At 45.4% G+C, this 27187-nt stretch overlaps 1 protein-coding gene across 1 annotated transcript in view; it reads left to right on the top strand.

Moving 5' to 3' along the window:
* Window positions 1-23948, top strand: part of NID1 (nidogen 1) — an 83006-nt gene extending 59058 nt beyond the window's left edge. The window contains exons 13-20 of the mRNA XM_025448448.3: window positions 7344-7571; window positions 9868-10040; window positions 13811-13937; window positions 17408-17579; window positions 18633-18790; window positions 20002-20125; window positions 20807-20919; window positions 21998-23948. Coding sequence (XP_025304233.1) covers window positions 7344-7571; window positions 9868-10040; window positions 13811-13937; window positions 17408-17579; window positions 18633-18790; window positions 20002-20125; window positions 20807-20919; window positions 21998-22119 — 1217 coding nt within the window. The 3' untranslated portion in view covers window positions 22120-23948. The remainder of the gene's footprint in view (window positions 1-7343; window positions 7572-9867; window positions 10041-13810; window positions 13938-17407; window positions 17580-18632; window positions 18791-20001; window positions 20126-20806; window positions 20920-21997) is intronic.
* Window positions 23949-27187: the final 3239 nt, after the last annotated feature.

Raw genomic sequence — 27187 nt, forward strand, 5'->3', positions numbered from 1 at the left:
CACTCCTTGCCTCCTAAGGCTCTGTTAACTAAATAGAAACAAATTCAGCCCTGCAGGCTGGGATATGAAGATGGGACAAGAATAAAACCAAAAAGAGCTATCTACTAGGATTGTTTATGTATTCATTCTCGTTCTCTTAAGAAATTCAACACTAGTTATATCGTCAAGAGAGAAAGCGCACTAGAAATACATGTGAATGTTCATTGAGTACTGTTGGTAACAACAACAACAAACTAAATAATTATCAACAGGAGGAATGGACCAGTGAATTTTAGTGCAATTCATACAATGAAATAATATACAGCAGTTAAAAATGAGTGAGCTGAAGTTGATGGATAAATCTCAAAAACATGTTAAACAGGAAAAAGCACATATACAGTATGATCTCGTTTATATAATTTATCTTTATATCCCGTTTATCTAATATATATGTATGTAAGAAAGCTACAAAATGCATCTATAGGAATGAAAAACAAAAACTTGGGCCTCAAGTACCTATATGGTGGAAGAGAGGCACTGGGGTTGGGGGAGGGCAGTACAGGGACTGCCTTTGTATTTCTAGTAATTTTTTTTCTGCTAGAATATGAACAGAGAGGTTTTTATCATATTTTTCTTAACTTTATCTGACTAAAATATTGTATGAAATATTAGCAGAGAGAAAAATAATGTGTAGTGTCACGTGGACTCCTACTGCCAAACACAATGAAGTGCAGGGAATTGGACAGTCAGTATTTAATTTGGCACCTACTGTATACAGTGGGGAGTAGTTTAAAAAGTCAGATGAAACTGGCTTTGAGGGTGAATCAGTCAGTTAAATTCATGGCTACTGCAATGTCAGTTGATGACAGGCAAGACAAGAAATTCAGATATGTTCCCCTTGCACTTCTGCCCACAACCCGCCTGTGGATTGTGAAATCAGTTCAGTAGATTGCTGTTCTCATTTTCTTTTCAATGCAATGGAATAGAAAATAATTGAGAAAACATCAGATTATGTAAAGGGTACGTAGTAGAAAAAAGTGCCATTTTGTGAAATGACACTTATGTCTGTACATGGGTGAGATGTGTGCACATAGTATGTGTGAATTGAGTTGCTCAGTGAAATGTATTCCTCTGGGTCCTGGCCAAAAAATTTGAAGGCCACCATATTACAGCTGATTCTTGAACAGCATGGTGGTTAGGGGCACTGACTGCCCCCCACACAGTTAAAAATCTGTGTCTAACTTTTACCTGCCCAAAAACTTAACTACTAATTGCCTACTATTGATAGGCAGCTTTACTGATAATATGAACAGTCGATTAACACCTATTCTGTATGCTATGTATGTATTATATACTGTATTCTAACAATAAAGTGATCTAGAGGAAAGAAAATGTTATTAAGAAAATCATAAGAAAAAAAGAAAATCATAAGGAAGAGAAAATACATTTACATAGTGTTTGGTAAAATATCCACAGTTCAGGGACTCTTGGAGTAGCTCACTTGGTTAATCATCCTTCTCTTGGTTTCAGCTCAGGTCATGATCTCAGGGTCCCTGGAACAGTCCCCACATCAGCTCCGTGCTCAGCTTGGAGTCTGCTTGAAATTCTCTCTCTCCCTCTGCCCCTCCCTCTGCTTGTGCATGCACACACGCATGCTCTTTCCCTCTCTCAAATAAATAAATAAGTCTTTAAAAAAAAATTCACAGTTCAGACTTATGTTATTCAAGGGTCAATTGTAGTTATCTATTGTAATATAGTAAAGGATTCTCAAAGTTAGCAGCTTAAAACGTAAATATTTATTATCGCACAGCTCTGAGTGCCAGGAATTCAGGAGCAGCTTAGGTGGGTGGTCTTGGTTCAGGGTCTCTCACTAGGTTGTCGTCAAGGCATTAGTTGGGGCTATGGTCTTTGAGGTTCATCGGGGGCTGAGGATCCACATGGTTGCTGGCAGGCCTCCATTCCTCACGGGTTGTGGGACTGAGGACTTTAGGTCCTCCCAGCCTGGGTCTTTTCACAGGGACGTGGCAGCTGGCTCCCTCTAGAGGAAGTGATGAGAGAGAGAGCCCAAGATGGACGCCACGGTCTTTTGTAATGTCATCTGGGAAGAGACAAGCTGCCACTTCTGGTGATACTATTAGTCACAGGCCAACCTTCTGACAGTGTGAAAGGGAATTGCCTAAACGTGAGAATACCAGGAGGCGGGAGATTGGGGCCCTCTTGGGGGCTGGCTACTGCAGCCACCAACCTTGTCTGGGGGAATGTAATTGGCTAGAGTTTTAGAAAGTAGGAGAGTGGATTATTAGCGGATCAAAGAGGCATATACAAAGTCCTGGCTAGAGTTGTAAAGCCTGGTCGTTAAGGGCAAATACCAAGCCTACTGATGTTTGATCACATCTCTTCACACTTGGCACCCATCACACTTACCAGTGTGTTGCACCTAGAGACACACCACATATCTTTAGACACAAAGATAATTCAGGAATCAGAGAGCAGGGCTATAAGGAAAGATGAAAACATTTAGGATAATACAATTTAGAGGGAAGAAAACGGAAGAACAGTTCAACGTACACTTTTTATTTGTTATTTGTTATAGTCTTGTATGTGTCTCTATGTGTGCTTTGCCTCAAACAAACCATGTCAAAACAATGTTAGAAACTGGAATTTCCCTGTGAGGCCTAGAAGGGACTCTAGAAATTCTGTAATTCATCTCCTTTGTTTTATAAACAAAGAACATGAGGCCTGAATAATTGGTTTACAAAAAGGTTCCTTGAACTCTTTATATAAGAGAATTTCCTATAGCAATTTTTCTCAAAATTGAGTAAGACCCTTTGGGAAAAAAAGCATTCTTAAAGTCTCTGGTGTTGATTTAGATTGTTTTTTATAATAGATAATAGATAAATCTAGGTACACAGAAGAACCCCTAGGCGTGGGGGCAGGCTGGGCAGGAAGGGGCTGAATTAGTTAAGGCTCCCCAAGTGAGTTCCTCTACCCCTTTGAGTGTATCATTGGCTATAATACTTATTCATTTGAATTAACACAGAAAAAGAAATTTAATCAGGCAAAGGAATGAAATGAAAGTCAAGAGATTTATTTTTTGTTTAAAGATTTTATTTATTCATGAGAGACACAGAGAGAAAGGCAGAGACATAGGCAGAGGGAGAAGCAGGCTCCCTGCAGGGAGCCTGATGCAAGACTTGCTCCCAGGACCCCAAGATCACACCCTGGGCCAAAGGCAGATGCTCAACCACTGAGCCACCCAGGTGCCCACAAGTGAAGAGATTTAAAAGGTGCTTTTTAACTTATTTCTCCATCTATTTCATTTTCCTCTCATTTACTCTGTCCCCAGCCTTGAGAAAGTCATCCCAGACTTTCTGCTCTTCCCTGGATAAATATCAGGTCTTGACTGCTTCCTCACCCTAAGCAGATCCAACTAGATGAATAAAAGGAATCTTACCCAGGTTTGTCATTTTATCAGCCAGAAACAGGGCCAGGAAATGTGTCTCTATTACTCCTCCCCACCCCACTCACAGTGGAGAACTCCTCATGGAGGGCTGGGATCCTCAGTGGGATCCTGGAGCTGTTCCCACTGCCTTCTGGCTGGGCCTGAGAAGCTATCCCTAAAAACCCAGCACCATCACAGGTTCCCATAAACACACTGGAAATTCCATTTCCTGAGTCACAATTGGTAAGTTTTCTCCTCCAGCACTTAAAAGGTTCACCATAAATTCTAGATCACTTGAGATTTCATATGTTGGCCAAACACCACATCAACACAAAACTATCAGCCACATAAAATGGAGCAACCCCTTACTTCTCACAAGTGTGGTGTGGTTGATAGTGCGCAGAGCAACAGGCCTGTTTCCTAGTTGGAAAGGCAGCACCATATACAGCTGTCGACGGAAGGAAAATAAGTCTGTGGACCACAGATAATTTCAGCGAGTGTGTTAAGCTCACTAGTATATATCACGTTGACGTAACACGTCCAACATGCTTGAACCATCCTGGGCCCTGGGCTCATGGGTGTGGACAGGCAGGCATTGGGCTAGGAATCCAAAAAGCCAGGTTCTAGCTTGAACTGAGCTACTTCTAGCTCTGTGGCCTGGGAACCCCTTCCCCAATATGAGCCTTGGGTCTCTCATTTGGTGTAAAAACTATAGTTGCCAGTTGTATAGGATTCAAGAAGAGAATTAGACAAAACATGTGTGAGTGGATACAGTTTCTTTTTTTTCTTTCTTTTCTTTTTTATTGTTCCATCCCTTACAAGGAACAGACACCAAGGAACATTCTCTACCTCGTGACCTTGCTAAGGCCCAGTTTCATTTTTTTCTTCAGGCAAAGCGATTACCTACAAAAACGTACCTGGAATGTGGTGTCAACCTACTTGCAGGTTTCTGAATGCCTAATCCTTTCTTTCTTTTTTTTTTTTTTTTTAAGATTTTGTTTATTTATTCATAGAGACACAGAGAGAGAGAGAGGGAGAGGCAGAGACACAGACAGAGGGACAAGCAGGCTCCATGCAGGGAGCCCCACGTGGGACTCGATCCTGGGTCTCCAGGATCACACCCCAGGCTGCAGGCAGCGCTAAACCGCTGTGCCACGGGGGCTGCCCTGGATACAGTTTCTATAGGAACTCTAAAACCCTGTGCAGGTGCAAGATACTGAGGAAGTAAACGTGTTCTACATCCAAGAGCCAACAAACCCCAACATCTTCATTCTCAAGCAGATGGCTTCTTTGTATCCTTATTTACCTCTTCCTACATCAAATATTTGTTTGTTTGTTTATATTAGCCCTTAGAACAAAAGGAAAGGCATACACACTTCTCTCTTGCCAGGTTCAACACAACAGACACACTTTCCTGGCATGTTCACTTCTTCTGATCAAGGGAGCAACCGCTGGAAGCAGGCTAGTGTGAGAATTGGCAACATAGACAAAAGATACTTTAAGCATTTACTGGCAACACCCACCCTGAAGCCACCATGAAGGCCATGTTGGATAGATATACTCATACAGGAACATTTGACTGTAGAGTTTAAAATTCCCTCTGTGTGCAGTCTCCTCATATTTCACATACTCCTCAAAATAATACATGAGATGAGTTACTCCTGCCAGTGCTGTTCTACAGCTGAGGGGTAGGACTCGTCCAGCATTGCTGACATGCCGAAGATAACTCCAAAAGTGGTGGAACTGAGAATCAAAAACTATTCTCAGACACAAAGTTCTATGAAATATATTATATATTACAATATATGTTATTACCAATACGTTAATATATTAGTTAATACATAGTAATATGTGAATTAGTGTATTCATATAAAATTTCTCCCTAACATCACTAGTAATGCCCAAGAGCAGGGGTTGATAACTACAGTCCCCCAAGTCAAATCTGGACCACTGTCTGTTTTTGTGAATAAAGTTTTATTAGAACTCTCATTTGTTCATGTATTAAATTTGGTGGCTTCCATGGCCCAACAGCAGAGTGGAGTCGTTGTGACAAAGACCATACAGGCCACAAAACTGAATATTTACTCTCTGCCCCTTAAAAGGAAAAATCAGTGAGCCTGGTCCTAGGTCTATACATAACCACACTCTTACAGTGAAGATCAGAAATGGCCCTTTGGCACCCCTTTGCTCTCTGAGACCTGTGGGGAAGATGTCTTCTGGGTTTCTGTCTATTCTGAGCCCTTCTGTCAAGACACTCACTCACCAGATTGTAACTGTGCTTGGCCCCTCTCTCCTGATGTGAGTTCCTTGAGCTACTCCCATGAGCATCCCCACTCCTGCTCTTCAGGTGCTTCCTGAGTGGAGGTGAAGGAGATGCAATAAAATCTGCCCAGGGAGACAAACCAGGAGCAGAGTCTTAGGATCAGTGTGACGAGAGCTCCAGGGCAGATGAGCCCAGGGCCCACCGGGAGCTGTGGAGGCACAGGGGGCCCAGACATGGAGGGCCTGGGAAGGCTTCCTGAAGGAACTAAAATGCCTAAGCTGATTTTTGAAGGGAAACAGGGTCATGGGGGAGGGTGTGTCACCTAATGAATAGGGCAGAGAAAGGCCTGGAAAAAGAGAAGCAGTTGTCCTGGTTTGGTTTGGCCAAAGTGTAGCTCTCAGCAATCAGTGTCCCTTGCTGGTGTCTGAGCATTGCTCTGTGTGGTGGATACTGCAGGAGTGAGGGCGGTGCTGGTCTTGCCCTCGTGGTGGCTGCACCCCAGCAGAGCGGAACCAGTTACAGCTCTGTGTACTGGCGAATCGTTGATTCCAGGCCACACCTTCCTGTCAGCAATTCCCCACCAACAGAGAAGTATTTCCTTGCCTAGGGATCTGAGTTGCATGGTTAAGAGGCCATGTTTCATGCCAAACACAGCTCATCATTAAAAGGAAACACAAGGGGCGCCGGGGGTGACTCAGTGGTTGAGTATCTGCCTTTGGCTCAGGTCATGATCCTGGGGTCCTGGAATCAAGTCCTGCATCAGGCTCCTTACAGGGAGCCTACTTCCCCCTCTGTGTATGTCTCTGTCTCTCTCTCTTTCTCTCTCATGAATCAATAAATAAAATCTTAAAAAAAAAAAAAAAAAAAGGAAACACAAATGCTAGGAAATGTGCCCTGGGGTGTTGGTTTCCCAAATCTTTGACCTCGACTCCATGTGTATAATCAAGAAGCTTGAGATGATAAAAAGGACAAATTTCAGAGAAACCATGTTTCTTAAAACAAATTTTGGTGATGCCCATCAACTGATTAATGGGTAAACAAAATGTGGAATAGCCATCCAGGGGGATACTATTCAGCCATAAAAAGGAATGATACATTGATGGATCCTACACCATGAATGAACCGCAGAAACCTTCTGCTGAGTGAGAGCAGCCAGGTCACATGTCATATGCATGACACGTATGTGTTACATTTATTAGAAATGTCCAGGATAGACCATCCATGGAGACAATGCAGGTCACCAGCTGCCAGGGGCTGGAAGTGGAGAGCATCAGCTTCTAAGTATAAGGTTCCTTTGGAGCTGAAGGCAGTGGATCCAAATTCAAAGAGGAGGTGGTTGCATAACATTGAGACTGTACTAAATACCACTGAATTGCTCACTTTGAAATAACTAATTTTATGTTCTGTTGGTTTTGTCTTAATTTTTACAAACTGAAAAAAAACGCTTCAGAAAGAAAAGATGTAAATATAGTCTTCTTGACTGTTAAATTCATTCAATAATATGACATTTTAAAGTTTAGAAAATGAACAAAATAAAACCCAGCCATAAACCAGCAGCTTTCACGGGTTAGAGTCAAGCGCAGTCTCCAGCAGCCATGGCCAATGGACGCTGGCCGGTGACCCGGCTGACCACCTCCCTTGTCCTTGTCTCTGTCGTAGAAATGGAGAAAACCCGATGTCAGCTGGAGAGAGAACACATCCTCCGGGCAGCGGGGCTGACGGACCCACAGCAGCCCGTGATGCCGGGCCTGTTTGTTCCCGAGTGTGACGAGCACGGGCACTACACGCCCACCCAGTGCCACGGCAGCACTGGCCACTGCTGGTGTGTGGATCGCGACGGCCGGGAGCTGGAGGGCACCAGGACCAGGCCCGGGATGACGCCCCCCTGTAAGTCGGAGGGCAGCGCAGCTTGGGGCTTGGGTCTGGGAAAGGCCTCAGGGGCCAGAGTTGCAGTGCCCATGAGCATCGGGGGGCCTTGCCCAGGACACAGGTGGCACTTTGTGTCTGCCCTAAATCCTGTACTGCTCCACTGGCCTGGACCCCATTCCCTCCCTCCCTCTCTGCCCTCTGCACCCCTCTTCTGTCTTTCTCATCATGCATCCCCCTCCTCCATCACTCTGTCCCCCCCCCCCCCATACCTCTTCTCTTCCTTTTCTGGGCGTACCTGTTCTGTACAAATGCCAGCAGGGCTGGCTGCAGCTGTACTGCTGTGGTAGCAGAGGGTGTGGGGGCTGTGGGCCTCCCAGAGTACACTCCCTGCCATGGTGGCCTGGCCTTCCAATGTCTGCATGGGATGTATCAGGCATGGAAGAGACCAACCGAAGGCCTCCCCTGGGAGGTGCGGGGGCCTGTGGGAGGCTGGCCAGGCTATGCAGCTTGGGACCCATGATGCCTCAGCCTCTGTTTACTCAGCGTCCACCCAAAGGAGGAGCAAAGCAATCTGTAGCGTGGCTTCCAGCTCTAAAATCCTGCTTCTGTCTCAAATGTGGAAAATGGGTAATTGTCAACAAGTGACCAAAACCAAATACAATCAGTCCTTGAATCTCCATTCACAATTGAGCTAATGATCAAGGATTGATCCTCTACCAGATAGCTTCTTGAAGCTGCTAAAAGGCTGCTAAGTGAGTAGGAAGTGGTCATTAATTCATCCAGCCAGCATTAACTGAGCTTCAGATCCTGGGGAACCTCAGGGGCCAGGTGAGCAGGTGTAGGGCAGGAGAGAAGCTCTGTGAGAGAGGAGGAGCCCGAGAAACCCAGAGGCTTAGGTGGGCGTGGGGAGCTAGTTGGGAAGGTGTTCCAGAGCAATATGGTGTGAACCAAGTTATCAAGCAGGGGCCAAGGTAGCAGCCCCAGAGAGGCTGTGGCTAGAAGGCCAATTCCAGGCAGCCGATGCAGGCTGAGAGGTTGGAGAGAGGAGGCGAGCCAAGGTGAGGGCTTTGGATGCCCAGCTGAGGGGCCTGGGGTTGAAACCGAGGGAAGCCAGGAGCCTGGGGAAGGTCTTGAGTAGACATTGGTCCCACCAGGTTTGGGTTTTAAGATTATTATTTATTTATTCATGAGAGGCACAGGCAGAGGGAGAAGCAGGCTCCATGCAGGGAGCCCCACGTGGGACTCTATCCCAGGTCTCCAGGATCGCACCCCAGGCTGAAGGTGGCGCTAAACCGCTGAGCCACTGGGGCTGCCCAGGTTTGGGTTTTAGAAATACTGCTAGCTGATCGGTAGAAGCTGAGATGGGGTGAGAGGCCCACAGGGGAGGTGGGGGCTGTCCCAGTGCCTGGCATTAAGGGAGGGAGCTATCTGGCCTGCTGGCAGTGAGTTAGGAGACAGGGATGGATTCCAGAGATCGTAAAGAAATCAGTCAGACTAGTCTACATCACTGACTGGGTATATTGGGCAAGACAGGCAGGAGAAAGAGGTGGAAGTGGTCCCAGTGAGGACCAGGTCCAGCTCTCTGTCTTCAGAGAGCAGGAGACACAGCCCAGGAAGAGCCAGGACTCAGCATTCCGGGCTCCTCACCCTGCGCCACAGGCTGCCTGTCCCTTCTCAGGGCATGTTCTTGTCAAGGGGAGCCAGGGAGTCGTGTCAGGCGTTGGGGTTCAGCACTTAGGAGGTGAGGCCGAACCTGGGGGAGCATTAGCCCCTGATCCAGAAAGCCCGGGATGGGTGCGTTCCTGCCCTTTGGGTTGGGTCCAAGACTTGCCCACCAGGCAGGACGGGGTGTGTAGGGCAGGTCGACTTTGGGAAGCTCAGCATCTTCCAGTGGAGTGTGAGCAGGGACAGGGGCTTCGGGGACTGCTCTGGCTGTCGTTTTGGTTCACTGTGGCAGCCAGTGCCTGCAGCAGGGCATGAATGGTTACATTATTTCTGTTTCTATTAAGGAGAAGGCTAAGCCCTTGGGTTTTTTCATGGTTTTTTGTTTTTTTCATGTGACCTTTCATGTTCAACTCATGCCCTGCCTTATCTACTTCACAAACGCCCTTTGTGGGCTTTCTGCTCCTTGTGCTGTTAGATGCAACATGGGCATCATGTGGCTGTGCAGTCTGTGGTGCCGTGAAGGTGGCATTCATGTGTGTGTGTGTGTGTGTGTGTGTGTGTGTGTGTGTACGTGCACCCACATGCGTGCCTCACCGCATACATTCCTGCTGCCCATAGGCCTTGCTCAATGACCTCTCCTGCCACACAGGTCTAAGTACAGTGGCTCCCCCGATTCATCATGGACCCTCAGTTCCTACTGCTGTGATTCCCCTGCCACCTGGGACCCATTTACTCTTTGCTCAGACTGGGAAGATAGAGCACCTCCCCCTGGAAGGGAGCATCATGCAGAAGACAGAAGCCAAGACATTGCTTCATGCTCCGGTGAGTGCTGGCTAATTGCAGTTGGTGACAACTTCCGCTCCAGTGACCTGGAAAATCAAGCAGGGTGTAGTTAGATCCAGCTCTGGAGCTTGAGCCTTGGGACTTAGGAGCCTCTGGGTTCTGTGTGATCCCAGGTGTGCATCTCTAGATGGGGCCACTGTATTCTCGAGCTGCCTCTGGAGCTCCCTGAGGGGATGGGAGCAGAATCAGGGAGGCCTTTCAGAGACCACTGTGGGATCTGACCCCTTGGTTAGGGGCACCACACAACTTGAGTATCTGGTCCGTGTGTGTCTCCCAGGTCCCACCTTGCCATTCCTGCTAAATTAATAAAGGGGCTCACAGTTGGCAGATCATCAACTAAAGATCCTCATATCTGCTGCAAGGCAATAAAAAGCTTCATCTTAAAGCTTTTCAAAGCATCAAAGATGCATTTTGTGAGTTGGGGATTTTTGTCTGTTAGAGGTTGGACACTTCTGAAAAGCCATTAACTTTCATCTGCAATCCTGACCCCTGCTCAGAAAGAAACCAGACCTGAGACCTGGGGGCGGGGTTGCAAGAGCAGAGGGGGCCCTCAGGTCCCAGAAGGAGTGAAGAAGGCTTTCAAAGCTTCTTGGATTCATGTTCTTCCCCTGTTCAAAACCCTCTGATGGGTTCTCCCTTCACCCAGAATAAAATCCAGTTTTTCCCATGGCCTCCAGCTACTTTCCCCACCCCATTCCCTGTCATCGTCCTCCCACTCAGCAGCTTCAGCTGTCTGGTCCTGTGGCTGGTCCTCAACACACCACACACATCCCCATCTCAGGGCCTTTGCACTTGCTGTGCCTCCACCAGGAGTCCTGTCCCTCCCAGACACTTGTGCAGTTCCTGCCTCACCTGGTTCAGATTTCTGTTGGCATGTCACCTCTCTGGGAGGCCTGTCCTGGCCACCCTGTCTGCACTGCTCTGTCTCCCTGTCATGCTTGGTCTTTACCATATCACTCCACACTGCTTAGTACATTGTATATCAACATATATGCTCTGTATCTGATATATATGTTCCCCCTAAGAATGTAAGCACGCGAGACCAGAAACTGTCCATCTCTTTCATGGAGGCATTTGTTTTACAGTTGGATTCCTAGAGCCAAAACAGGGCTTGGCACTCAAAAACTTTTTTCTGAATGAATAAGTGATCTTTGGGTTCTTCTGTTGCCTCAGTGAAACATAAATCCTTGCAGGGACAATCATCATTGTTCTTTCATTGTGTCCTCCAGTGCACACGCTCAGGTAGCGGGAGAGGCTTGAGCTCCCTGTGACAGTCATTGTTGCCCGAGATCAAGGGTAGAGCCTGAATGTCAGGTGACAGTAGCAAAAGCAAAAAATTGAGGTGGAATAGGTGGAGGGGAGGGTGCTGACACCAGGATGAATATTCATTGTGTTCTTTTAGTTGATTTTTTTGTGTATATTTTTACCATTTTAACCACTTCACAGTGACAGTGTAACTATCACCACCAGCCACTCATCAACCAAACAGAAACTCTGTACTTATTAAATAATAACTCCCTCCTTCCCCAGCCCTTGGCAGCTACTAGTCTACTTTCTGTTTCTGTGGATTTGACTCCTCTAGATACCCCATGCCTTTGGAATTCTGTGGTATCCTTTTGTAACCTGCTTGCTTAGCAAAATATCCTCAGAGTTCATCCATGTTGTAGCAGGTATCAGAATTTCCTTCCTTCTTAAGCTGAATAATATTTTGTTGCATAGATTTACCACATTTTGTTTATGTATTCATCCATCGATGGACACTTGGGTTGCTTCCATCCGTTGGCTATTATGAATGACACTGCTGTGAACATGGGTGTACACATATCTGTTTTCACTTTTTAGTAATATAAACCAGGCCTGGAATTTCTGAATCATATGGCAATTCTATAGATTTATTTTTTATGTCATAGCATTCTCCTCAGTACCTGCACCATTTTACAGACATACGAGCACAGTACAAAGATTCCAACTTCTCAACATTTATTATTTTTTGGTCTTCACGGCAGCCATCCTAATACTTGTGAAGTAGTGTCTTATAGTGGTTTTAATTTTTGTTTCTCTAACGAACGATATTTCCATCTTCTCATGCATTTATGGACTGTTCGTGTATCTTCTTTGGAAAAATGTCTACTCACGTCCTTTGCTCATTTTGTCATTGGCTTGTTTGTTGTTACTGAGTTGTAGGAGTTCTTTATATATTTACTTGGAATTTCCACAGACATTTTATTTTACTTTATTTTTTTTTTAAGATTCTATTTATTTATGCATGAGAGACACAGAGAGAGGCAGAGACACAGGCAGAGAGAGAAGAAGCAGGCTTCCTGTGGGGAGCCTGATGTGGGACTCGATCTCAGGACCCCAGGATCATGACCTGAGCCAAAGACAGACACTCAACCACTGAGCCACCCAGGGGCCCCTCCATAGACATTTTAGAGTAAACTTGTAAGTTTCCACCAAAGGGGAAAAAAAGCCTGCTGAGATTTTGATATCAAAAGGTGCACAATAGGTGCCCTATTTGTGTCTCTTTTAAGCCTATTTAGGAAAAATTGATATCAATATTAAATCTTAGGATCCATTAAACTAATTTATCTCTGTTTATTTGGCTCTTCTTTGATTTTATTCTGCAATGTTTTATAATATTCAGTGTAGAATCTTGCACATTTAAAAATATTTGTTCTTAAATACTTTGTTTTGGGGGCAAATATAAGAATTACTGTTTTAAAATTTTTAGTTTTTGCTAGTGCATAGAAATACAATTTTATATTGACCTTGTACCCTGCAACCTTGCTGGGTTCAATTGGTAGTTATAATAGTTTTATAGATTCCTCAGGATTTTCTACATAAACAATCTAATTGTCTTAGAGTGGTTTTACCTCTTTCCATTATTTCTTTTTTTTTTTAAGATTTTATTTATCTGAGAGAGAGACTGCATGTGTGTGCCTGTGCCTGCATATGAGAGAGAGAGAGAGAGAGAGAGAGAGCACACATGCGTCACAAGCAGGAGGAGCATCAGAGAGGGAAGCACATTCCCTGCTGAGCAGGGAGCCTGACCTGGGGCTTGACTTGGGGCTTGGTTCCAGGACCCTGAGATCATGACTTCAGCTAAAGGCAGACTCTTAACTGACTGAGCCACTAAGGTGCCCTATTCGTGTCTCTTTTAAAATGATCTTTAGATAGGTGAAGATTTCTTAGATAATATACAAAAATATTAGTCGGGCAGCCCGGGTGGCTCAGTGGCTTAGCACCACCTTCAGCCCAGGGTGTGGTCCTAGAGTCACACCGTGGGTCAAGTCCCACGTTGGGCTCCCTGCGTGGAGCCTGCCTCTCCCTCTGCCTGTGTCTGTGTGTGTGTCTCTCTCTGTGTGTCTCTCATGAATAAATAAAATCTTAAAAAAAAAAAGTATTAGTCATAAGAGAAACAATAATAAATTGAACTTAATAAATATTTTAAACTTTTGCTTTTCAAAAATACCATTAAGAAAATTTAAAAAATAAAAACAAACAAAAAAAGCGAGAAAAAAGCTACATGAGTGGAAATACACACACACGCATACATATGTATACAACAAAAGATTTTTATCTGAACTGCATAAAGAACTCCTACAACTCAATAATAAACATTTTTAAATGGACTAAAAACACTTCATTAAAAAAGTCCAGATGCCTGTAATCACATGAAAGAGTCCTACCATCATTGGTCACTCAGTTGCTAGTGGGTGGGCCACTCTTACAGCTGTCTGCACTTCCAGGATAAAGTCATCATTGGACTGGCCTTCGACTGTGTGGACAAGATGGTTTACTGGACTGACATCAGTGAGCCTTCCATTGGGAGAGCCAGTATGCATGGCGGAGAGCCAACCACCATCATTCGACAAGGTGGGCAAGCATTCTTCCTTCTCGACTTGGCTTCCTGCAGCCCAAGTGGCTCTTGGGGGAGAGCAGAGGGGTGGAGTGTGTGGTTGCATACAGGATATCATGATTTGAGTGGACCTGGGTTCTCGGCCTCAACACCACCCTTTCCAGCTTTCTCTGAAAAGTCGTCCACGAACTCTTCATTAAATCACAAACACTTTAGCTGAGATTTGTTGCTAGCCTAAGAAGAATAAGATTAAAATAGGGTAAGTGCCCACGCCTTTCTCTTAACACTTATCTAGCAAGTTTTAATGAACAATAAAGGCCAAACTCAACCCTCCACTTAGGATATATATTTCTTCTCTATCTGTCGAGCCTAGAATTGATTCTCAGAATGTCTGCCCCATGGTATGCTCCATTAGGCAGATGCATCATGAAGTTGGGAGAATTACAAATATATTGGCAAATATAATCCCTGATAATTGTCTATTCCCAAGATGGTTTTCAGGTCAAAAGTTGTCACTTCAGCCTGTAACATAACGGTGGAAGGAGGTCTTTTCTACCTTACCCTCCCTGAGTTGCTCAGATTGCCTGTGCCAGAGGAGTACAGTAAAGCAGGCTGAAGTTTCATAAACATTCCTCAATTTTTAGTTGTGTTACTGATAATGAAGTGCATAACACTTTGGCACAGCTGACCCCTCAACATTTAACCTCAATTTCTTAATTTACAGAGGTCGATTTAAGTCAAGAACTTGTGTGTTATTGTTATGCCTCCATTCAACAAGTCATAACTATTTTACATAGATATGTTTTATCAAGATTGAAGGCCATTACAACCAAAATCCAAGGACTTCTATAAATTCCCCTTTACTGAAAAAGTCAAATATTACATGTCACTAAGTCAGTAACTCCTCAGCTGACTTGCAGATATTTTCAATGAAAAGACATTGTCTTGACAACGATGGTCCTCATGTAAAATCATTTTGCTTCCTTTGCAAAACACTCAAATCAAAGATACATCTTCAAAACATATGAGCCTCACTTGGTATTTCTTTTTCCTTGAGGCTGAATGTTGCTTTTCCAATTTCCAATTTAATGTTTCTGTAGCAGTTGATATTCTGGAAGGGTCCCTGTGCCTGTATTGGTCATACAGTTTTTTTTTTTTTTCTTCCTTCCTTGGTTCCTTCACAAAAGATGATGCAATAGGAATCAAGCTGAGGTTGAATTAAATACATCTAGCTTTTGACATAGGCTGCTGCATCATTTTCTGGAAGCCAGGGTGCTATTTAATGTCTGCTAGTTTTCATAGTTTGGTTTAATGAACAGAATTTTGAAAATGCCTTTTTCTGGGTGTCCTCTCTCTCTCTGTTAAAAATGTTGCTGTTATCTATGCTTTGACTTTAAAACCCAGTGGAAGAGGGGAGGAGGTCATCACTGCTATTTCCTGTTGCTTCTGGAACTGATAATCATCCAAGAAAGCTTTAAGCTCAGCAAGAAACATTCCGGGCAAAAGTCCACTGTGAAAACACAGAATTAAACTAGAATGTGATCTTTGTAGAAGGAAGATCACTGGGCATAAATTTTCTTTTATTTCAAAAGAGAGAAAGAGACTTCCTCTTCAGTTTTTGTCATGAAACAAGTTGGTGCCTCCCTCGTGAATGAAGGTGGAAGTGGGGAGCTCTTCTTTATTTCATGTGATCCAAATGGTAAGGCTGTCTCTCTTTCCTTGAGTGAAACTCCTAGCCAAATATCTTTAATAAGTGTCATAATCTGTTTCCTCTTGACATAAGCAGTATGGAATATACTGCCTTGCTATCTTCCCTTCTTTCCCTGACTACACAGTAACTACACAGACCTTTCTTTGGCATGAGAGTTCAAAAGGAAGCATTTTCCTGGATGGAGGAGAAGATTTGGTTGCTCATGGGTTCGAAGTCAGGATTAGAGCTGTTTGTAAGGAGACAGCACGACACGGAGTTTCTGAGGGCCCTGGGCATCTTGTCAGGCAGTGCCACTGAGCCGCCTTTCCCTCTACTTTTCTATCTGTGTGTTTGAATGGCTTGTGTCACTGGCAGAGGAAATATACCCCAGAATGGTTTATTCTGGTTTTGTCGGAAAGACAGAAGAGGTCTCTGGAGGTCAGGCTTGCTGTCCTTTCTCCCCTAGGGACGTGGGAAAAGTTTTAATACTTCACAAATCTCTACTGCTGATTTGAATAATAAAAACCTTGTTCTAGGGCTGTTTCTAATTCTTAATAAACTTCCTCTGGCAGGGGTCCTTTCCGGGAGGGTGGGGCTTTGGTATTCTCAGCATCTGCAGTCAGTCATATTAGGAGTCCAGTGAAGGCTGATACAAGAGCTGAGAGTCTGAGTTGCTTACACATTGATGAAGAAACACAGTGTGGGGATGATTTCCTCAAACCTTGGATCCCATCCTTGGCCTCTTCCCCTTCCTGCTTACACTGCAACCATACTAAGTGATCTTCAATTCTCTAGTCAGTAGAGGAGAAAGAGCCCTAAGTGACACCAGCAGAACCCTGATAGCTACCGTCCTAATGTTTAATTTGCTTTCATTTGTAGTCGGGGAATCATTGCAGTCTTGAACTTGTGGTTAGGTTAGGTGGGCACCGAAGGTTCGTATTGCTGTCAGCTTACCCTGTGGCAACCCCTGGCTTGAAAATCAGTTACTTATAACCCAGAAGACTTCTGGGAGTGTTACTTGTGATCACTGATATCCCTTCTTTGTACTCCTAAAACTTCTATAGAAATAACAACAACTATGATTTCTTGCTGTTACTTCTCTGAGATGACCCTTTCCCTCCAATAACTAATGAATAAGGCAAATCTGTTTTGTGCTATTCTCCTCTTAAGATCTTCATATGCCTCCTCTTTGCTTGTGGGATAAGCTCTAAGCTCCTTAACATGAGCATCCTACACCTCTGGCAGCTCTCCCATCGTCATGGACACCAGCCATGCAAAATGATATATAGTTCACTTCAAGTTGGGTCCAATCTTCCTTTATAGTTTTGTGCTGGGCCCACTAGCTGGCTAACTCTCATCCAGGATCTTCTCCTGACAAACTCCTCCTGGTCTTTTGGGAGCCAGCTACACGAGGTGACACCACCCCACCCCAGGAAACCCTTCCAGGGTCTCCCCAGGCCAAGGCCAGCATCCTCCTCCATGTTCCCATAAAAACAGAACTCAGTCTCAATTGTGGTTGCTTGCAAGCTCCTGGAAGCCGGGGACACAGCTTAGGTGTTGTCGTGGGCTTGGTTCCCAGTGGGGCACACAGGGTAGGTGTCTGCTGGATGAATGAGTGACATTTTTTTAAATTTGTCGCTTTGAGTGTTGCTTAGCTTATAAGCAACAGGCATTTCACATACCCATTTGTTTTCCCAAAGTGCAAGGATTGCACCCAAGAGAAATAACACTGAGCAATCAGAAAAACTTCATCATACCTGCTTACAAAACCCAGAAATGTTCTGTGTTTGGTTCTAGATCTTGGAAGTCCAGAAGGTATTGCCCTTGACCATCTTGGCCGCAACATTTTCTGGACTGATTCTCACTTGGATCGAATAGAAGTTGCAAAGCTGGATGGCACCCAGCGCCGGGTGCTGTTTGAGACTGATTTGGTGAATCCCAGAGGCATCATCACGGATTCCGTGAGAGGGTATCTTTGTATAAATCTCTGTGTGTGTGTGTCCATTCCATTTGCAACTGTTCTTTCGGATATCCTCAAATATTAGGCTCTAACTCCAGCATCGCTCTCCTGAAATGGATGCGTTACAGGATGAACAGGATTGCAATTTCCCATGATCATGGACTTGATCCCATGCTCCACTTTTAAATCTTTTAAGAAGAGACTCTGTAAGTTGACAGCTCAGAAACTGGTTATTTCCATTTGAGTTGAATGTGGATTAACACCTGTGCTCTCTCCACCCCAGAATGGTATCAGAGTAGCATAAACATACCCCTGGGCCTCAGGCCAACACAACACGGCTGCCTCGGAGACCCCTTTCTAGGATTTTGTCTTCACATCAGTGCTTTCTTTTTCCCTACAATAAGCTCTAAATCCACACCAGGCCCTCGGCACCTTCACACTTTGATCCCTTCCCTGTGAGGCCACATCCCTAGTTCTGTGGCCACCCTGAACCCCTGGGTCTGCTGTGTCCCCCTGTGTGGGAACAGCATACAGGAATTCCTATGTGTTTGTCTCTGCTGTGGTGTTCTGTTTTGTGCTGTCTTTTTGAACAAGACACAATTTGTCTTTAGCAAGATACAATATGTCAGTTATGTTTAAGGGAAGTAAATTCATTAGTAACAGAGTAACCACGTTCAATTGAAGAACCAAATCCAAGTATTTTTGCAAAGGAAAACGTGTCTCATCACCTCCAGACCCATTAGCCATCCTGCATTTGAATGTCTGACAATGTCTTCATCATAGGTGTTTTTTTTTTTTTAAAGATTTTATTTATTTAGTTGAGGTAGTGAGAGCGAGAGAGAGCATGAGTGGGGGCTATGGTGGGGGAGGGAGAAGCAGACTTCCTGCTCAGGGGGCTCAATCCTAGGACCCTGGGATCATGACCTGAGCTGATGCCAGATACCTAACCAACTAAGTCACCTGGGTGCCCCATCATAGGTTCTTTTAAAGTTGTTTTAATAAACTTCTTCTCATCCATCTTTGTTATTTCTCTTCCTCTTTCCATTCCTTTTCCTCCTCCAGGAACCTTTATTGGACAGACTGGAACAGAGATAGCCCCAAAATTGAAACTTCCTACATGGATGGCACCAACCGAAGGATTCTTGTGCAGGATGACCTGGGCTTGCCCAATGGGCTGACATTTGATGCCTACTCGTCTCAGCTCTGCTGGGTGGATGCAGGTGATGAAGAGCCCCAGGCCTGACCCCTGGGTTGGAACAGTGCTTTTTTTTTTTTTTTTTTTAGTTAAACAATTATTCTTACCCACTCTGGGCTGGTATCTATTACAGGGAAGGGGGCATGAGATAGCTGTCTTACTTTTCTGCACAAAAATAGCGGCCCATCTTTTCTCTGAAATGTATTGTTTCTCTAGGCTTGATGCTCGCTATCCAGGGCAAGTTCTCAGCTGGCTAAGTTGGGCATCAGCAACCTCTAGCCCATGGGCCAGTGCAAACAAGCCACCTGTTTTGCTTACATCTAGGTGCTATAAATGGTTTTTACATTTTTAAATGTTACATTTTCAGAGGTTATGTAAATGCATCCATTATGTCCTCAATTTTGCCTCTCGGCCCCCAAAACTTAATTACCATCTGGCCCTTGAAGAAAAAGTTTGCTGACCCATAGAGCCAGTCCTCATCATATTATTATCTATCTTTTATGCAATTCGTGACTTATATTTCTGTGGCTTACAGCTGTCCTCAGGGGCCCAGGCAGGACCTGGAGCCAAGGAAAATAAAGGTGTACAATCCTGATGAGATCCCCTACCCTGGGGTATCAAGGGATGTGGGCGGGATGCTTAGTGGGAGAGTATGGTCAGTCATCTGTTAAGTGTCTCCTGAGTACCTACCCTTTTCCCAACACCATCAGGTGCCACGGGAGTGCAGGGACCGCATCTTGCATCCAGGGAGCACAGGAATAAATCTTGCACAATTAAAGGACAATGCAAGGCTTAAGTTAGCCCTAGTCTGGGCGCTGATGTGGGGCCATGTGCGGTTGCAACCATGGGGCATGTTAACGATGGTTAAGGGCTTGGAGTGCAGGGAGGGAGGGGCTGGGAGGCTTCAGGCAGTAGGGACTTGAGTGAGAGTTGGAAGATGTCATCATTCCTACTTAATCCCCAAGCTGCTCTGGGAATGGGCAGAACAAGGAGAGGCCCCCCTGCCCCGACCTGCATCGGAATCAGGTATGGATCCCCAATGGAGGGGGGGTGCTGACCAGTAAGAGGGGCAGGGCAGGGCAAAAGCTTTCTGCTGTTCAAGAGCAGGTCTCATGTGTTCTCCAGGATCTGTCATTGTAACACCGACTTCTCTCACCCCGGCCCTCGTTACTGGTTTTGTCATAAAGGGGCCGTTTCTTGGCTGCACAATAAACCACTTGTTTTCGCTCCACACAGGCACCAATCGGGTAGAGTGTCTGAAGCCCGATGAGTCTGGCCGACGCAGGGTTCTCGAAGGGCTCCAGTACCCTTTTGCTGTTACAAGCTATGGGAAGAATCTGTACTACACGGACTGGAAGACGTACGTCAGCGGGGGCCGGGGAGCCTGCCCTGCTGCCCTGTCTCTGGGAGGCCAAGCCCTCCCCATGTGGCCTCTTGACCTGACCTTCCAGCGCCCAGAGACACCTGCTGTCTGCCTTGGCCTTCTGGTTGTCAGGAGAGGAGGGGGAAGAGGAGTGAGGCAGAGGGCACCTGGGGGGTAGGAGGTGCTGTTTATCATCTGATGCTCCTGGCTGGGCAGCTTCAAGTATGTATACTTGGACTTGGGAGAATGTCTGTTCTTTCCCCGAGAGCTGGCCTGGGGTCCCTTGGCTGGTAGGCTCCATGCCCACCCCAGGCTCCTATTGCATTACACTTCTTAAACTGCAATATTCCCAAAGCCCCTGCTGGACCACCCCTTCCTGCAAACATGGGGCGTCAAGCCAAGCAAGCAACTGGGACCCAGGGCATCGGATGGAAAGCCAATTTCCCAGTTTGGAATTTAGAGCTGAGGGGAGAGCTTGCTAATCTTTGTCCTTGTCCTTTCCAGGAAGGCAGAGAAATGCAGGCTTGTCCCTCCCCAGGAGGAGGGAGTGGGGATGGCTAGGCAGTAAGGCCAACGTGTCTCTTCGTGGCCCCAAAACCACAGAAAAGGCCACCTTGTAGGCAGAAAGTTGGAGCCATCAGATGTGTCTTTTACCTTCTGCCCTTTGGTGTTCCACAGGAATTCCGTGGTTGCTGTAGATCTTGCTATTTCCAAAGAGACTGATGCCTTCCACCCCCACAAGCAGACCCGGCTATATGGTGTCACCACGGCCCTGTCTCAGTGTCCCCAAGGTAACCCACCTGTGCTCTTACTAGTCAGGGGCTGGGGGGCCCTGGCTGCTCCCTGCCTGGGCTCTCGTAGCCCTGAGCACATGGCAGGTGAGACACAGCCCCTTCCCTCAAGGGTCTTCATTATTTAGTAGATGAGCCACACTGAAAACATGAGAGGATGAGGTGGAGGTGATGGACCAGGGTGAGGGAAAGTACTGAATCTTGGGCTGGGTCTAGATATATGCAGCCTTCAGGTTCCAAATAGGAACATCCGTGTTACGATCTCTGCTGCTTCAAGAGTCCATCCATTTGACCTAACAGCCGTATTAATAATCACTGCTGCTGGGGATCCCTGGGTGGCTCAGCGGTTTGGCGCCTGCCTTTGGCCCAGGGCGTGATCCTGGAGTCCTGGGATCGAGTCCCGCGTTGGGCTCCCGGCATGGAGCCTGCATCTTCCTCCTCCTGTGTCTCTGCCTCTTTCTCTCTCTGTGTCTATCAAAAATAAATAAATAAATAAATAAATAAATAAATAAATAAATAAATAAATCTTTAAAAAAAAATCACTGCTGCTAATAATCACGACCATGTGTATTAACCCAGCCTTCTCAGTGCTGGGTACTCATGAGTTCACTAATCCTCAGAGCAACCCCATGAGGTAGGTACCGTTCTTGTCCCATTTTATTAATAAGGGAACCGAAGCCACTTGCCCAAAGCCACGCAGCTCACAGTGGCACAGCCGTGGGGGAGCTAGGCAGTGTGGCTCTAGAATCTGCTGTGCCACCTCTCTGAGACCCCTCCCCAGACTTGCGCTCCATGGCTTCCCACCTACCTCCAGGCTGATGCAAAGCCGAGTGGACAGGCTAGACTGAGAGCACTTTGTGCTTGAAAATCCCAGCTCCGTGTTATACTAAGAGCTCCCAGCTCTGATGGTAAATCAGTCCCCAACTCAGGAATTGAGTTTTGCCCATCTGGTAAATCCTTAAATGGCGAGGACTCCCTCTTCCTGGAACACCCACATGCTTGGCGTGGAAATCAAAAATGGGGCTAATATGTAGGTTACTCTCTTCTGTAGCCCTTGAACTGATTTTGCCTTTTTCAGGTCACAACTATTGCTCAGTGAACAATGGTGGCTGTACCCACCTCTGCTTGGCCACACCTGGAAGCAGGACCTGCCGTTGCCCTGACAACACTCTGGGAGTTGACTGCATCGAGCGGAAATGAAGACAAGAGTGCCTCATTCTCTCTGCACGTATTCGGCAGCACCCTCCTTAAAAGGGTCCAGACTGAAAACTCTGGCCTCTTGGCCTCCACGCCCAGATCCTACCCAGCCTGAGCCCCAATGGTGTTCCCCTGTTTCCCAAAACAGATGCCTTGGGCTTCTAGAATGAGAAAGCCTCTTCCCCTCCACACAGACAGAACCCCACCACCTCCGAGTGAGGATTTTATGCCCATCCCAGTGCTCTGGAACCTTTCCCCAGCTTAGCATCCCCTAAGTGGAGTGGAGCCTCCCCACACATGAGCTGCCCCTTCCCCTGTGGCGTTAACTCCCTGACGCACCAGCCAGGGCCACCTAAGCAAGGCTGTGAATGAAGGAGGGAGTTAACTGTCCCCCCCTCTTTTCTTTTGGTGCTCTGAATTCCCTCTCCCAACTCCTAGCTTCCTGCCACCCCTGAGTTCTGTACCGCCTGCATCCTGTCCCACCTTTCGTTCAAAACCTGCCCTGTCATAGGGCCGTATGGATATCTGTGGGCGATAATGGGCAGCCCCTCCCAGATAAGTTACTGGCATTTCAGCAGTAGCCTTTGGTAGATAAAGCCTTCCATCAAAGGAGAGTCCAGTGGTAGGAATTTGAAGGTATAGAGTCAGATGTTTGAGGATGAGGATTCTTTGGATGTGCCTTAAATTCACCAGCAGTTACCAAATTATTCCTCTTTGCCCAGAGCACCTCGATGCCAGCATCTGGTCTCTTGAGCAGCATGACCCCACTGCTGGCACCAATGCCCAGCCTCCCTGGCTTTAAGCATAGCTGCGGGCTGGTACCAGGGCCTCACCTCCTGCCCTCAGCCAACATGAGCTCATGTCTCCTTAGCTTCTCCCTCTACTCATGGCCCTTGCTGGCTGTCTTCTCATCTACAAGGGCCAGATCAAGTATTTATGCTACTGATCCAGACCCTTGATTGCTCATTGGTGTACTTAAAGGGACCATTGTCACCTGTCATGTTTACATGTCCACAGTTTGTTTAGAAACCTCTCCTGGCCAGAAAAGTAGCTAGTGTTATCTTTTACCAGCTGCTTCCCAGAGTTGCAGAACAATAGGAATCTTGGATTCAAAGCTGAGCATAAGGATTTGAAGTCAGTAAAGATTAGGGTAAGGAAGTAGAGAAGGCTCAGCAGAAAGTATCACAAGGAGATCGATCAAGAGGAAAGGATAGAAAAGGGTATTTAACAACAGCAATGAGAAAAGCTCTTTAATAATCCCAAAGAAAAAACGGTCCCTTTTGCCAAAGAACACTTAGGCTTGAAGACATAGAAGAATTTGCTTGTTTTTCTCCTTGGGGAAGACATGTTTCCCCTTACTGCAAACCTCAGTGAGCTCATCCCCCTCAGCCTGTACCCCTGCCCTGCGTTGGCCTCATCTGCTTTGGCATCCCATTGGCACCTGGATCGGGAAAGACCCTTTACCTTGAATAATTGGAGCTTGTTTTGAGAGCCAAATATATCCCCGAGAGTCACGAGATTTGGGGAACACATGGGTCTTCTATCCATCCCAGCCCCCTGAATTAGTTTCACTTTTTTTATATTTATCATCCCATATCGAGCCCTCTATAACAAATGTTTGTCATAATTTTATATAATTTTATAACTTTTATTCATTTTACTAGATTCATTCTAGAAGTCTTCAAATGGTCAATTCTTAAACTGTGGAAACCATTGAATGAAGGTGCTTATTAACTATTCCCCCAGGTTTATACAAGTATCAGATGATTCCTTGAGTTTACAGTTGTACAAATATCAGTGCAGAAAATTAAACAATTTTTTTGTTAAAAAAACCTTTATCTTGTTTGAATGGAGAAATTTATAGTTGGGGGCTGATTCGCAACGAGAAGATAGCAGTTTAATACTGTGCACACCCTGTGGATACCCCAAGGTTATGAGGGGCGGTTGGTTTCCCACCAAAGACTTAGGGGCTCGTTGACTTAGGAAATCATTCCATCAGAGACCCCAAACTACCGTTTTGGACATTGTTTTCATTTTTCAGAAAAACATATTTCAACTGCAGCAACAGAGTTTCCTAACTCAGTTGTGACAATGAGGTGTGTTTTTCCCCCTCACCTCTGGGAGAAACAAAGACACGTTCTAGCACTGCCATGGCCTGAGAGCCCTGGTCTGTTCCACACTGGCCCCTCGGTGGGATGGAGACGGAGCTCTAACTTGGACAGAGTAAAGGGGGCTCGGAAGTTGCAGGAGTGAAGTGCTCAGAGCTGCTGTGGTGGACAGAAGGGAACTGGTGCATAAGAGCCCACTTGGGAAATGACAGCATCCATGGAACTGGCTAAGGGGACAACTGAAAACTTCCAGAGTTTCATTCTGGTCATAACACCTAGTTACCTAAGCAGGGGAAGGTGATACAGTGGGATGCTCCAGGAATACATCTCTAGCAAAGCAAGAAAAAACTGAGCTGGCAAGAGCTGTCGGCATAAACTACTTTGGAGCTCGAGATGGAGTTAGAACCCTTGCTGCACCCAAGAGAGAGCTTGATGAAGAGGCTGCTGAATTGTGGCCAATTTCAGCTTTCACTTAATCGTGACAACCATTCCCTATCATGCAGTTCCGCTGTGGGGGGCTGTGGGGACAGCAGGTCAAGTTCCTAGGGTGGCTTGCCAGAGCTAGCGTGGGCAATAACAACCCTATCCTCCAAAAATTGGCTTGTGTGTTCTGATTACTGACTGCTGTTTTTAATTATTGGGGGGCCGGCACATGGAAAAATCTTCATGGCATTAGATCTGGCAGTGATTTCTTGTATGTGACTCCAAAAGCACAAACCTCAAAAGGAAAAAAAAAACAAAAAACAAAAAACAGACTGGTCTTCATCAAAAATAAAAACTTTTGTGCATCAAACGACCCAGTCAAGAGAGTGGAAAGACAATCAACCCATGGAAGAGGAGAAAGTATTTGCAAATCTTATATTTAATAAAGGTTGGTTTCCAGAATATATAAAGAACTAAAACTCAACAATGATAATTAAAAAAACTGGCCAAGTCAAAAATGGACCAAGGATTTGAATAAACACTTTTTCAAAGGAAATAAACAAATGGCCAATAAGTGCATGAGAAGATGCTCGACATCATTAATCATCAAGGCATTGCCAGTCAAAACTACAATTAGATATCACTTCACAACGATGAGGATGGTTATAACAAAAAACCAAACAAAACAAAACAAAACAAAAAAGTAAACAGCAAGAACAAAAAACCCCAGAAGATAACAAGTGTTGAAGAGGATTTAGAAAATGGGAATCCTTATGCATTGCCAATGGAATGTAAAATGTCACAGCAACACGGAAGACACTTTTATGGCTCCTCCTCAAAAAGTTGAATATAGGGGCACCCGGGTGGCCCAGTCAGTTAAGCATTCAACTCTTGATTTCAGCTCAGGTCTTGACCTCAGGGTTGTGAGTTCAAGCCCCACATTGGGCTTTGCATCGGGCAAGAAACCCACTTAAAAAAAACAACACTTAAATATAAAATTATATCCAGCAATTCCACTTCTAACTATATACCCAAAGGAATTGAAAGTGGGGGCTCTAACAGATACTTGCTCCCAGTGTTCTAGCAACATTTTCTCAATAACCAAAGTAGAAACAGCCCAAGTACCCATTGACAGATGAAAGGATAAATAAAATGTGTTGTTCTCCTACAATGGAATGTTCAGCCGTAAAAAGGAAAGAAGTTCCAACACTTTACAACATGGATGAAATTTGAAGTCATTATGCTAAGCAAAATAAGCCAGACACAAAGGAACAAATATATGAGGTTCTTCACTTAGGCAAATTCACAGAGGCCAAAAGTAGATGAGATGTCACCAGGGCTGGGGGCAGCGTCAACAGAGAGTTATCACTTAATGGTTTCAAAGTTTTATTTAGGGTAATGAAGAGTTTGGGATGTAAATACTGGTGATGGTCGCACAGCATTGTGAATGTACTCAATGCTATTGAATCGCATGCTCAAAAATGGTTAAAATGGCAAATTTCATGTTACATATATATATCTTACCACAACTTTTAAAAATTGGGAAGGTAATATATCAAGAACTGTTAAGTGTGCACTTTAAATGAGTGAATTGTATAGCATGTGAATTACAGCTTCTTAAATCACTGTAATTAAAAAAAAAAAAAAGTTTGTGACCGAAGAGTGGCAAAATGCTGATCACTGTAGTAGTTGGCTACATTCTGAAGATTCCAAGATTCTAGTCTACATATTTCTGTGAAAGGACTTTGCAGATAGAATTAAAGTTGTTAGCAGCTTAAAACAGGGAGATACCTTATCCTGGACAATGCAGGTGGGCCCTTACAGCCAGAAGAGGAAGGCAGAAGAGTCAACTAAAACAAAAACACAAAGCAGACAAGATGAGGCTGAAAACTGGGAAGGACTTGACTGACCATCAGTGTCTTCAAAATGGAGGAAGGCAGTTATAAGCCAAGAAACAGGGTTACCTCTACAAGCTCAGAACGACTCCTGGCCGACAGCCAGCAAGCTGGGACCTCGGTCCGACAACCACAAGGACCTGGATCCTGCTACAACCTGAATTGGCCTGGAAGCGGGTTCTTCCCAGAGTGTCCTGAAAAGGGTGCAGCTCTACAGACCCCTTGATTGCAGCCCTGAGAAACTCTCAGCAGAGGACCCACCTAAGGCATGCTGAGCTCAACTGCGAGATTTTCCATGGCGGGTTTGCAGTCACAAAATGTCTGGTAACTTGTTACAGCAACAATAGAAACCTAATACACTTGTTGCAACTGGGTGTTGGTATATGAGATTAAGCCATATACTTTCCATTTGTCCGTCTACTCTCCCCATCCTGATCTGAACCCCAAGAGGCCAAACCATGTGGATGACATCTATGGTTCCTTGCCCCCTGGCTACCTAGCAGGCAAAGGAGGGAAAGAAGAGAGTGAGAGGAGATCTTTACCCCACCGCACACTCCCTCCTGAGTTGCTACCAGGGCTGGCTGTATCTCTTGACCAAAGATCACGGTCCCCCTCCCCACACCCTGCAAGGGTCTCCAGAACCAC

The sequence above is a fragment of the Canis lupus genome, chromosome 4 (assembly GCF_003254725.2).
Source record: "Canis lupus dingo isolate Sandy chromosome 4, ASM325472v2, whole genome shotgun sequence".
Classification (NCBI taxonomy): Eukaryota; Metazoa; Chordata; class Mammalia; order Carnivora; family Canidae; genus Canis; species Canis lupus.